This window comes from Aphelocoma coerulescens, chromosome 3 (assembly GCF_041296385.1).
Source record: "Aphelocoma coerulescens isolate FSJ_1873_10779 chromosome 3, UR_Acoe_1.0, whole genome shotgun sequence".
Taxonomy (NCBI): Eukaryota; Metazoa; Chordata; class Aves; order Passeriformes; family Corvidae; genus Aphelocoma; species Aphelocoma coerulescens.
This window is the reverse complement of record NC_091016.1, coordinates 23,961,790-23,975,597: the sequence shown is the minus strand read 5'-3', so window position 1 is coordinate 23,975,597 and position 13,808 is coordinate 23,961,790. Positions and strand designations below refer to the sequence as shown.

The following is a 13,808-nucleotide window of genomic DNA, read 5'->3' as shown; positions in this document are numbered from 1 at the left end:
CTTAGCAACCTGTGTTCTGGGGAAGTTCGCTTCCATTTAAGTGAAAATCCCCAGTGTTTAATTTTTATACTGGCAGCTGGTAGTTCTGCAGAACCCCAGAGAAGCATTCCTCTCTACAATAAACAGAAAAGAAGGTGGTCACCACCATTCCCTAAAAGGAAGGAAAAGACACAATAAAACCTCAAATTTTATTTAATCAATTTACACAAATCCACAGCAAATTAAACACAAATTAGCACTATATACAGAGTATTACTTACAATACATTACAGATTTGATTGGTGTAGTGTGTCAGCTCTGACATGATACTCAGTTACAGTAAATTCCTTTACACAGCTGTACCAGGATAGAGGAATGTAATGCAGCTAAGAAACACTTGGCTTTCCTCAGGTTCCATGATGACCAAAGCTCAAGCTCACTCATTTCTGCAGAAGTGTGAGGTGCTGTCAGGCAAGGTGCTCATGGCACCTTTCCAATATTGCCTCTTCCATTTCTCCTTTACAGCCATTTTAACCTCAGTTATGGAAGGCAGCAGAGAACTACAACAGAACATAGGCCAGGCTGGCACCTGCTGTTACTGGAATTCTGACTGTTCCTTGCTCCGCCTGGGGGAAGTCAAACATGTGCTATCAAAGCAAGAAGCCTTCACCAGCTACCTTGGAGGGCAGTGACCAGGAACTGGGGCTGCAGGACAGATGGAGGAGGCTGTGTGGAGCAAGCCAGCTGCATCATCTTTTTTGGGGGAAGTCAAGCCCTTAGATGACAGCAGCACATACTTCAGAAAGATAAGACCCAATTCTAAATTCTGTCTCCAGCAAGGCAGAATATTACAAATGTTTCTTACATATAATGCAGGAGGAGCAGGGTGCAAGATGGAGCTGGTCATTTCAGCTGACAAAGACAAAAAGTTTACACCAATTTCAATTTTCTCTCCTGGCTTCCTTCAGACAAGTATTGAACAGGAGTCACCAATGTGAGATAACCACGTTCAACACCACTCCAGCAGTGAAGATGCCCACTATAGGATTCCCTGTAGGTACTGTAAATAAAGTGGGGGTTTTAAGGCTAAAGTACTCAGTACTATCGATCTTAAGAGAAGTTGGATCAACTTTTTAAGCATTTTTGACTACAAGTTAACATGTGCAGAGAGAGATTCATAGCATACTACATCTCCTACAGTGATAAGATGGAGGAACAATCTTACAGTAAGACATTCCTTGACCTACTTAAACTCAGCAGAGCTTAATAATAATGGAGAGGGATGTAAATCCAGTTGTAGCTGAAGCCCAGCACCCCAGAGGCAGCACTGGGAGAGCTGGACTAAAAGATGAGTCCATACTCATGTCTGGAGAGCCAGGTTCTCCTTCCCAGGCTGTTCTCCCTTTGCATAAGGCCCCAGCACGTTTCATCCTCCACCGAGTGCAGTTGTCATTGTCACATAATGCAGTTACAAGGCGTGAGCCCAACGCCAGCTCGAGCTTCAGAAAAAGCAGTATTGGCTTTACATGGTAACTTCAGAGACTGAAGTTCTTGGGTCTAATTCTAAAGTTGCTTTTTGAAAACAAATCATACATGGAACATTGAAACTGCAGCAGTTACTGCCAGCATGAAATACAGAATTTCACAGGATGTGATTTTGTTAAGAGACTAAAACTGCTGTCAAATATACCCAATTTAAACAACTGCATAAAGCACTCAAGTCAGAAATAAGTAACAAAGCAGTTCAGATACTGACAAGTGTACTAGAAACTAAACATACTTGTACTAGTGCAGAATTTAAAATATACTCCAATTTAAAATTACCTTCTGAAATTCTGGTATGGGGAGCACTGTTCTTTTTGTTGCTTAACCAGAACCCCATGGGATTTCCTTCCCATGAAGTCCCTGCTCTGTAAGACCCTGCCCTGCAGCCCTGTAGAGCAGAAGTGCTCAGCAAGTGCTGGCTCAGTCTGGGATGGCCTCGACGGCCTCGATGAGGTTGAGGGCCAGGCTGTACTGCCCGTGGTTCTCGGGCAGGTGCTCGATCACTTTGCTCACCAGCTTGGCCGTCGTTGCAATTGGCACTTCCACGTTCTGAACTTCCTGGGGGTCCTGTGTGAAACAATAAACTCAGCTTCTCAGTCATTTCACAAGTAAGCCCTCCAGAACTTTTATAAGACAGATTGCTAATGTTTATAAACACAATCAAGCTGATGCTTTGACCCATGAAACTGCTTTACCCTCCATGAAACAGAACTACCATGAGGAAAAACGGGGGGGGGGGGGGGGGAAATCTTACTTCCAGGGCCATTCGGATGTAATCTCTGTCTTGGTGAACAGAAGCCTCAGAAAATCAACCTGTTTCCCAAACAGTTTAACTTACCATAGCTTTGAGCCAAGTGCACAGTGTTGGAGGAAGCCTGGTGAGGAGCTCCATGCCCTCCTGGATCTGTCCATGGAGCAGGGCGAAGGCCAGCCTCTGCCCAGCCAGGATGAGCAGCTGGGATGCCAGCACTTCTTTGTCAGCCACCTGCAGGAAGGCCTGAAAGCAGAGAAATGTAAGGGACTAAAAACCATTTCAGTGTGACACAGCTCACTAAGCTGGAGGCCTGAACAGCTGTAACAAAAGACGGTTCTCGATACTAAAAGGACAAATAGTTTTTGAGACTGTTTCTTGTGTTGTGTGTTACTGTAACAAAGCACATTAGTAAGAGCTTCAGAGCAGCTTAGCAGGAGCACAAGATCTGTCTTACAGCCCAGCAACATATTTCCCCCCTCAAGGAAGGGAAGGGGTTTCTTTGTCCTAAATGTTTTTTCTTTTAGGAAAGACATTACAGGCAAAAAAAGCCAATTCCTGAATTTATCAAATATAATAAAATAAAAAAGGCCATGCTAGTTATACCAGTAGTGTAACTCCTGTCATGTTTCCACTAGTTGCAATACACAGATTCTTATTGGGAAAACGGAAAAATAAACGTAATTATCCTGAAAAAGTATTTTTATAGTCTCTGACTTTTCAGCCTGTGGATTTTTTGAGCTTGACAAATCTTGTCTAACCCTTCCAGCCATCTTAAGTAAGTAAAAAAGTAATTTTAGCAGAATATATGACAGTATTGTATGTACTAAAAAATGTTAAAACCTATTCTTACCTCTTCACCAAGATGATCCATCCCATAACTGTACAGTTCACAGACATAATGCCTTCTGACCAGATCCTCAGAGATCTGAAGATATTGAGCCAGGTCCGCAGCCAAAGTTGGCCAATTCTTCCCCTTTTCAAAAGGAAAATACTCCTCTTCTGAGACCTCTTTGTCCTTCTGTGATGAACACAGTGTTTGAACCGCTGCACTCACGACTTTGAGCAAGAACTTGGAAGCAAAAGTTGCAGGTTACTTCAGGATTATTTGTAACTTCAGAAGTTTAAGAACTTGGGAGTACAAAACTTCTGCCTACCTGCTGTCGTATGGATAACATGTTTGGATCCATATCCCCACTAGGCAGCAGCTGAATTGATGTAAGGTCTTTGAAAAATGCATTTTTGCCCTAAAATTAAGAACCAAAGACAGGCCTCAGGGAAACAGGGCAATACAACAAATCTGCTTTGATCCAATACTAAGCAGCCCACTTATTTCTTAAATTTATTTTGTACTGCATCTTCTATTTTGCTCACAGAGCAAATGGAAACCTTGAGGAAGTGAAGGCAAAAAGTGAATGGCTAAGAGTAATAGTTGTATGTAAAAGAATGGAAGCACAGAAATAGGATCTGATTTTACTTGAGACATAATATGCACTCTTAAATGACAAAAGGTAATATAATGCTTTCTGCTAACAGATAAAAAAATATATATAAAACTAATGGAACTTGACCTGTGGTAAAATGCTAAAATCAGACTCAAATGCTTCATGATAACTTGCAGACAAGAGCCTATGGCAAAAGGAAAGCAATAGTCTGCATTTATAAAATTTCAGTAAATTGTTTAGAAAAAATCTGAACAGTATTACAGCACTAAATCATATTCTCCACAGCAGGAATTAAATCAGTCTACACCAGTACTTCGTGTTTAAATTCTCTTAGAATTGCAGTGTGCTTATGACAGGAGGAGGAAAGCTCAATTTTTGGTATCAGGATCAAGCTCTGGTTGTAATGTAATGCACTTTAAATGCAGCAGCTTTTTAAAGTGGTTTGTATGGGCTAAGTGACAAATTGTTTATCCTCTTTGAGATGCTCAGAATTCTGGAATAAACATCAGCAATAATGGATACAACAGTGACACTAACATTTCTGACCTTTAAATATTTATGTTTCCACTGGTCTGGCACTTCTCAAAGCAACCAGAAAAACCTGTCATCCAGTGTTCTGACCATGCAGTACTTTCAGGCCACCTAATAATTAAAGAGCTGGTCTTCATGCAACCGAGGTCACTATAAATCTTTTACTCATAAGGAAACTCACCAAGTTTGTGTCTCTGCCTGAATTCTGGTGACAACTTCATTAACGCACCACAGTGGACTAAAGGCTTTCATAAAATCACACAGGAGCTGCTCCAAGTGCGAAAGCCAGCAAATATCCCAGATACCAAGAGGAAGGGAGTATTAATCACAGTAATATTTCATTATCTGCTTTCAAAGCCATACCTTGCTGTCAAACAGTGACAGTGGCTTCACACCCTTCAAGGAGAGCCTCATGATGGCATAGAGGACAGTGCACAGCACGAACTGGTGCTCCACCAGTGGGTAGTGGATGCGCTTCTGCTCCAGGGCCAGCTCCACAATGGACACCGGGCCCTCCACCGACACCCAGGCGTCCTCAGTGTCCAGCACAGGGGCCTGCATTTCATCACTGCTCACATCTGCCTGCCACAGCAACACACGACAGACACACACTAAACACCTCCCACACTGGCCTGCTCTGCAAAGCCTTCAAGCACAAGTGCTCTGCAGTGAAATTAAGAAGAAATTTTCATATAGTTTAGAATATCATTAATATTTGTCTGAACTTAACAGTACAGGAATTAGTACAACCACAGTCTTCAAAAATAGATTTTAACCCATTAGTTCCTTGCTTTCAATGGGAAAAATAAAAATTTACCTCTAGCAAAGTTTGCAGAAGTTCTGAACAGCAGCCAAGAAAAGCTGTCATTGCTGTGTCACTCATCCCTACGTCCTGGTAACAAACAGTAAGATTTAAATTGTTTTAGCTGGAATTGAAACAGGCTTGAATTAGCTCTGTATGTTTGAGAAGACAGTTGTTGACATAAAATACATAGTTCAGCTCAGTTTCTTAACCTGTTATATTTAAATGTAAACAAATACCTACTGAAGTACAACAAAGAATTAAAATAACAGGAAAATTTGGAATAAAGTTAAGTGTAGCCATTTACAATACTGTATCTCCAACAAAGACTGAATCAAGCAACACCACCTAGTAAATTTAATTTTCTGATCATATCAGTTGTCTTCCAAATAAGTTTTAACTAATGATATTAGCATGAAAAATAATAGTAATTTGTCATCTTATAGTCTCAAGCCTGCCCTCTGTAACATTTGAAGTTATACTACTGTTCTAATATGCTCTTTCAGATACAAATTTTAAGAAGTATAAATTAATTGTAACATTTCCTCTAGGGCTACATTTTGAATTTTTTTGAAACTTTCAAAAATGAATCACAAACCAGTATTAAATTTAAGACATTTCTAATTATTTGTCCCCACTCAGACAAAAGTAGTATTACTTGCCCGTCTGCATAATCTGTCCTTTGGAGCTTTTCCAACCTGTTTTTACAAAAAAACCATAAAATGTATCATAACTAAATAATTGTCATTGTAATATCTGTTACCCACATTTTAACCTTTTAATACTATTTTCTCAATATAAAATGAGAAAATAGCTCATTGCAGCTACATGATGCAGCACATTACATATCTTTCAACAGAAGACTTGATACAGATTGTAAAGGAATGAACATCACTGGTGCCCATATTTAGTTCATCCTTCTTAAAGCCTAGGATTAGAACTAAGGCCCCAAGGGCCTCATTCAAATCTGAGACAGCTAAGAAATTCCCAGTGATTTCTAGAATGCAGAACTAAAGCTGTAACACCAAGCATCATATTAGAAAGGAACTAGTTAGTTAATAAAAACCTCTCTCTCTTCTCCTGCTGGTGTTAACCCAGGTAGAAGAGTTATGGTGAAGGATTTGCATAAAGGCATGCAGGAAAACTGGAAAGGGGTTTTTGCAGAAGCAACACCTACTACAATGTACACAACTGAGCCTGCTTGCTGAAAGGAATCAGGAAGAGGATATTCTCCAGTTCTTAGAGAGCTAAACAAAAAGCAAAGGCAGAAAATGAGAGGAGCAAAGGAGAAGGAAAAGAGAAGACAAGACAGCAAATTCCTGCAGTTTTTTGTTGGGAGTTTTATTATTTTTTTTAAATCATTATCCACTTACTAGGAGCACTCTTCCTAAACTGCCTTCCAGTAAACAGACCCACTGCATAGTTATAAGCATGAAAAACCTGAAGCTTAGCAGGGACAAGAGACTGCTCAAATTGAAAGCAAACAAGCTACATACTAGAATAATAAAAGCTGATTCACAAAAGTAGCAATAGTTAAAAGTGCTCAACAACATCCACAAATCTTCTGTGTTTTGCAGAATAAGAGTTCTTGTATATGAAACCTGGACTTGTGGTAGATTCTTGGTAGTAACTTACCAGGAAACAGGCACAGGGAAAACACTTAAAGATATTTATTGTTTTCTAACAAAATGTTATACATGCACACATAAGACAGTTTTTAAACTCTTTCATGAATATTTCTTATTTAGCAATTACAAGCTAAAACTGCACTTAAGTCTTCAGAACACATCACTCAGTGTTGATCAGCTACCTCTAGTTAATCATCCAACAGATCTGATATGTTAAAATATGCATTCCTTCATCAATTCCAAAAGTTAGCTACATAATAAACCAGATAAACAGTGGTGATTTGCACAGTTAAATCAAAGATATTCCAAATACTTTTTAAAACAAAAAACCACAATAAAATTGTTTATAAATACTAGTTTCACTTTTCAGTTATTAACAAAAGCAGCCTCAAGATACTGCACTCACCTTGTCCATAAGATATGTAGCAGAAGAAAGCCTTTTTACTATGAAGGTATTCCACATCATCAGAGCAATACCTAGAAAAATCACAGACTTGTAAACTCCAGGTGAATAGAAAAGGGATCTTACAAAACAAGAAGGAATTGTGAATTATCCTCACTGCTTTATATCTGGAACTTAGATTTCTCAGGAGGAGACTACACTGGTGATCAAATACAGTCATAAGTGCAATTAAGATCTTGTTAAAAATATGATATTATGCAGACTGGGTTAAACATTTTAAGTACACAGCAAGAGAGCACCTTATTTCCATACATAAATAATCTACTAAAATAATGCTCATCATCTTCAGTGAAACAGGGTATCAAGAAATTAATGAGAAGTAATTGACTGCAACTGATGTTTCACTATTTAAATAAAAGTAAAAAAATCATTTCAGAGCAATTTTATTTTAAAATGCTTTTAGTTAAACACATCAACTTTATCTAACTAACTTATTTTCACAGTTGTGATGGAAACTCAGTTTAGCCATGGAAGAGAAAAGTGTGAATGTCAGCAGGAAGTTTTGGGGTGGTTTTGAGACAAAATGGCCATTGCTATTATTGCATTCATTTCCTTTAGTCAACAAACCTCCATTCTGTTTCACAATTTCAACAAAGATAGTTTTTACTAAGAGCTTTGCACTTACCATGCTGAATGTGAGCATTAATGATGCATTTTAGATGATCTATAGACCTATTGAGAAAACATGCTTCCTTATGGAAAAAAATAAATAAAAGTACAAGTTAACACATTGTTCAAAACTTGGTTTAAATGCAAATTACTAATTCTTAAAAGGCCCAGGTAGACAGTCTTAAAGCTCCTTCTTTGACAGTTATAAGACTTGTAAGTTACTCTGCTGTTGCAATCTTCTCTACCAGTATCTGACAAACACACGTACATGGCAAAGTTTGTTTCAGTCATCATGAAACAAACTGCAATTTCAGGGTTTTTTTTAGTATAAGTACTGCTAACATAGTGTTTGCTGAAAGACATCTCCACTGACTACAGTCAGTTTTCAAATACCAAATCCATTTCTGATAGAAAGATTAATTTTTACTCAATTTTGTTATGATGGAGTAAGTTTGTAACAATCTCAGAGGAACCTTTTATTCTACATTAAGTTATGTGGCACATGTCTAAGGAGCACTGATTTAACATCATCTGAACTTAGGACAACATTTTCCACTAGAGAAACTATAGGACAACAGAGGAAGAAAAGGAAATTTTTTTTTTCTTTCTTACGACAACTCCCAGCAGTGGCCAGGGAATCTGAGAACATTCAAGAAATCCCTCTTTCCTCCTTAAACTGAATTTAGTATTCTGTGATTTGTTTAAGCATACTTAGAACAGAGAAAAACTCCCTCTATTTTGCAGTACCTTAACTGCTCTGTCAGGTTCAGACTGAACCTGGTTTCCACACTCCTAGTTTTGAGAATCTGGCAGCTTTGAAACATACAGTCCTGGCCTCGTGAGGTGCTGTTCAGCCTCAGGACATACTCTCGTTTTCTCAATTTAATTTCCATTAGCCACTTACACAGGAAAGTTGTACCAAGTAACTGCTTTCAAAGCCAGTCTTAATTAATGTTTTTCTGAACGACCAGAAACTTGTGAGACTGCTTCTGTCGAGTTGGTCTTAACCATTACTCCCTGCAAATGAGATTTCTTACCTCTGGGTCCTTATTCCACTGCACTACACATTCCCAAGAGCAATGTGCATGGAGTACATCCACTTCAAGACTACATGGAAATTGCTGATATGCTACCTGCAGCAGCTCTAGAAAAACAGAATCTAAAGTTAGAAGACAGACCTCCTCCTGCTAAAATTTCTGCTACTTCACAGCAGCAGTCTCTGCAGACTTCTATAATTTGAAAAGTTCATGTTATTTTCTTACCGAGGATTCTTTCCAAGCCTGTAGCTGTTTCTGGTTCCTGAAGAAAAATATTATTATGCATTTCTACAGATTCTTCAGTACTATCTGTATTGTTTTTGTATTGGGCCACGTTCAGGATAATAGGACTGAAGCCTTGCTTAAAAACCCACTTCGCTACAGTGTCAGCAATACCTCCTAGGATATTGAAAAGAAAAGTATCAGGTAGAGTCAATGTACTGCAGATTATTTATGGCTCAGAATCTAAGGACAAAAGACAATACAGGAGTTTTAACTACTACCTTAATTACATAAGAGTAACTCTGCCAATTAAAAAACTTCCTAATCAACTGATCAGAAGCTTACAATGCAGTTTTTACACTAATAGCTTTTTACAATTTTTAAAGCAACGTTCTACGTGATTTGCATTGGTTTTTAAATTAAGACTGGTATCCAGCAGAACAAGCTCCAGTGCAGAGTACATCATTAAATAGGTAAGGATGGCTCAGAAGTCTATTAGAAAGAAAATCAACAATCTCTCTAAGAAAAAATGTACCTTTTCCAGCTTCAAGCAATTTCTTAACAGACAGTCTGCCCAAAGGCTCAGTCTGGAGGGATGATACTCTTTTTGTCCTTTTGGTCACTTTGCTGTGCAGTAGTGTTTGAAGTATCAGGCAATCCTCTAACTGTTTCAGCAGAAGTTTCCAATATTCAGTATCAAGGGAAAGTGCTTCCCAGGATTCCGTGTCTGAACCTACAATTATTTGGGAAAACTAACAGAACATAAGAACTGGTTTAGGTCTGCTCATTTTAAAGCAGCACAAATTTGTTCATAAAAATTGCATAGCATTAAAATTCAAAGCTATATCCCAAGAGCTACTGCATTTTAAAGAATAATTTACTTCAAAGTATGCATTAACTATTATGCAAAGATCAATTAATATCCCACACTGCTCACAAGTCACACAGATCCTTAAATAAAAGCCTAAAGGAAATAAAAGGACCTGAAGGATCATCTTACAGTCCCATTTTTAAGTTCATATTTAACTGAAAAATGGGTTAGAATACCTAAAAAAATATTTAATTTTAAATCCTGCACTATACATAAACCTTCCCCAAATATATGACTAATCCACCTACATTTCCATTTCCTATCATATTAAAAAAAATATATCAAGTACCCAGAAATACTGGATCCCACCACATGGCAGTCTGTGCATTATTTCGATAATGCTCATCTTTATCAGCAAATGTTCTGCCAGGAAGCCCAAGAATCTTTCCAGATTGGTAGGGGAAAAAAAAATAGCAGAACTAGAGAAAAAGGTACAAAGAGAGTATGTGTGTAAAGGATACTATGTTGTAACACACCAACATCTCTATTTTGCAACACTGACAATTTTGATAAACAAAATTGCCACAGTTAAAGGGAGTGTGCAAAAATACTAAAACACTTTCTGGGGATCTAGTTAAAATTTATAAGGTGGACATGATTAGAGGGCTGGAGCACCTCTCCTATGAAGACAGGCTGAGAGAGTTGGGATTGTTCTGCCTGGAAGAGAAAAGGCTCCAGGGTGCCCTTATTGCAGCCTTGCAGTACCTAAAGGGGTCTCCTGGAAAGGGAATTTTTACAAGGGCAGGTAGTGATAGGACAAGGGGAAATGGCTTTAAAGAAAAATAAGGAGGTTTAGATTGGCTGTTAGGAAGAAATTCTTTACTGTGAGGGTGGTGGGCACAGATTGTCCAGAGAAGCTGTGGATGGCCCCTTCCCTGGAAGTGTTCAAGGCCAAGACAATGATGCTCTTGAGCAACCTGGTCTAGTGGGAGGTGTCCCTGCTCACAGCAGCAGGGGGTGAAACCAGATGATCTTTAAAGTGCCTTCCAAGCCAAACCATTCTCTGGTTCTATTTGCAAGACCAAACATCACCTACATCCCATCTAATCTGTTCAGACACATCTGCCCGGTGCTATTTGGAAATGCAATAATGTTCTCCATCTTGAATTGTAATGCTGTATGCAATTTCACAGCCTTAATCACAACTTGGTAAAGGGATTTATTGCCAAGAAAATCAATCATCCATCTTGTTAAGAAGGGATAGTAACATAGGTACTACAAAAATTCAACAGTATACTTAAAAAAAAATAAATCACAAGTATATTAAAACAAGTTTACCATCCAAAGCTCAGTGGACTTCTCAAATTTATGTGGAAAGTGTGTAGGCTTTAAGTTTGTCAACATAATTTGCTTTCAAGAGAGAAACCTAATGTACAGTTTCCATATTTAAATATGTTTAGTAAATAATCTTAATTCATCTCAGCATAATGTTCTTCAAGTTTAAATGCAAATTTTCAGGCTTGCAGGATGGCACGCTTGTGCCCAGGGGGAATGAGCACAAACGCTGAGGATGTTACTGCTGCCGAGCCAGTTTCAGGGAACTGCGGCAGTAACCAGAAGAGAGGGGGCGGTGTGAGATGAGTTACCTTTCTCTCGGTCACGCTGTCGATGATGTGCGCAGTCACAGAGTGTCCCACGTGGGCGGACAGCAGGGCAGCCGCGTTGCTCTCGGACTGAACGCAGGCCGTGCGCATCTGCTGCCACCAGGGCGACACCGACTGCGTGTCCCACGACTCGTCTATGGCCACTGGAGGCAAAGGGAGAGCAGGACACTCAGCTTGGGTCATCGTGCAGGAGCAACCAACCCCAGAACCAGCACTTGTGAACACTGCTTGAACGTCAGGAGCAATTTCTCATTACTCTACGTGCTCACTTTCTAGATACGTAGGACACAGGTTCTGGATTGTAACTCAGGTTTAAAATAGAACGTGAATTACTCATTCTCAAAACCCATTTGTAGCAAATAGATAATAGATCTGAATCACTGGAGAGCAAACCTGCTGCATGCTTACAAGATCTAAGAGATATTGCACTTCACAATGCAGACAGATTCATTTGTGATTCCAAGATGCCACACATATTCAATGCACTCAAGCTGTCTCCCTTCAGGCTACCTTGTGTTCAGCAGCATTAATTTATTCAGACAGCAGCAGTAGCTTATTCATACTTTCAGTTTCAAGCTGATAATGCTGCTCTGTGGTGAAGTAGACAATAAGGGAACCTGGCACAGACTTATCCACATCAGCTGCACGTGAGGTAGGAGAATCAGTATCTATTCATATGTACAACATATGTACAACCTAATCCAAATTATGGCAAACTGATTTTATAGAGTACTCAAGTTACAGAGATGTTCAGCATACAAATGCTGCTAAAGTAACACTGTCTCAAGGATGTCTGAGAGCCAGTCAGCACAAATTAAAGAGATGGGACTATACATTCAAAAAATGTGAGGGATGTGAGCCGGACAGCCACGTTCTGGTGCCAAACAGGAGCTGTGTCAACTTAGTGTAGAGTGAGAGTGAAAACATGGCATGATTATTTAGTCATGAACATGCAGCATCTAGTTTTGCTGCATAATTTGTGAGAGGGGAAAACCCAAAGTGGTAATACAGCCTAGTCAGTGTAGGAAATTTCTAACAATAATAACTGCAGTTGCCTGTAAGTATTCCAAATGCATGTCTCACCTTTCATTTTGCTCAGAAGTGACAGCATAGAGTGAAGGCAACTGACAGAATCTGGTTTGTCTAGAATATCCTTTTCCTTGGAAAGCCATAAATTGAGAAGGAGTGACTATAAAAAAAGAGAATATGGAATTGAAGCAGTAAAATGGAAGGCTAATATTGCAACACACCTAATGCAAACAGTTTCTCAAACAAGTTTTGTGTCACAGAGTAAAAATGTTATGTCCACTAACCATTATATTAACATAGCAAGTTTAAAATATATGGCACAATGCACCCTAAGACAGATTTTGAAATTAAATAATGCAATCAGTAGGTTTAATTAGGAAGACATTCTACAAAACACTCCCTTTTGAAAGCTCAACTTGACAAACATTAGTAGTTATTAATATTACAGTTGAAAATTTTACAACACTTGTGGTCCTTAATGCATATTCTAGACATTCCCACTAGAATACCCACATTTTCTACTAGAATATTTCCTTTTTTTCTTTGATACCTTTTAACTGGGAAATGCAAATATGAGCAACTGAAGAACTGAATATATGGGTAGTTTGAACACAGCCTGAATACAGCAGTAATCCAAGGGTCAACGTGCAGAAATTTTCCTTTCAAAGTTTTGTTTCAAAATACTAAATCAAATTTTTGAAGTATGTAATAAAGATCTTACCAACAAGGTTTGTGGGCTAAAACCTGCTGATTCCAGAGCATGACACATTTCCTCTGTGGAGCTCTCCCCACACAAACACTTCCAGAAGAAAAAGCTGCCTGAAGCAAGAATTAGTAGACATTATGAACGGTATCTAAACCCACAATCCCTCTCCTTACACTTATACAAAAGGCAATCTATTGATCAGGTTCCCACTGAGGAACAAGTTACATTCAGAATCACCTGATGTTCACCTGCTTGCCAGGTTAAACCACAAGAGTCTTTTCTAAAGCCCAACAAGGGGCACAGAGGGTTGAGATAATGACAGATCTGACCAGAGCATGTCGAAACAAATTTGTCACAAGCATTCATTACATTACTTTAATAGTCAGTGGTCATAAGGCTGATGGATTTGTTGCCAGAGCTGTGTTAAGTGACACGTGAATTGCTGTAAGCATTCTGTGTTGTGCTCTACCACCCCTGGGGCTTTGGTTGGGGTTACCATGTACTGTGTAACGCTGGCCCATGGCACGATAAGATCCCTGCGGTGACGCTGATCTGCGTTTGGCCTCAGCCCCGCCACCAGCTCCGG

General features: G+C 39.1%; 1 protein-coding gene across 4 annotated transcripts in view; it reads right to left on the bottom strand.

Moving 5' to 3' along the window:
* Window positions 1–174: 174 nt before the first annotated feature.
* Window positions 175–13,808, bottom strand: part of RAB3GAP2 (RAB3 GTPase activating non-catalytic protein subunit 2) — a 43,725-nt gene continuing 30,091 nt past the window's right edge. For all 4 annotated transcript variants that reach the window (XM_069009500.1, XM_069009502.1, XM_069009501.1 and 1 more), the window contains 15 exons: window positions 13,238–13,335; window positions 12,571–12,676; window positions 11,470–11,630; window positions 9,548–9,764; window positions 9,016–9,189; window positions 8,791–8,897; window positions 7,770–7,836; window positions 7,088–7,158; window positions 5,716–5,751; window positions 5,069–5,143; window positions 4,615–4,833; window positions 3,433–3,522; window positions 3,129–3,347; window positions 2,363–2,521; window positions 175–2,091 (listed from right to left, as the gene is read on the bottom strand). In XM_069009500.1, the coding sequence (XP_068865601.1) occupies window positions 1,945–2,091; window positions 2,363–2,521; window positions 3,129–3,347; window positions 3,433–3,522; window positions 4,615–4,833; window positions 5,069–5,143; window positions 5,716–5,751; window positions 7,088–7,158; window positions 7,770–7,836; window positions 8,791–8,897; window positions 9,016–9,189; window positions 9,548–9,764; window positions 11,470–11,630; window positions 12,571–12,676; window positions 13,238–13,335 (1,946 nt within the window). In that variant the 3' untranslated portion in view covers window positions 175–1,944. The remainder of the gene's footprint in view (window positions 2,092–2,362; window positions 2,522–3,128; window positions 3,348–3,432; window positions 3,523–4,614; window positions 4,834–5,068; window positions 5,144–5,715; window positions 5,752–7,087; window positions 7,159–7,769; window positions 7,837–8,790; window positions 8,898–9,015; window positions 9,190–9,547; window positions 9,765–11,469; window positions 11,631–12,570; window positions 12,677–13,237; window positions 13,336–13,808) is intronic.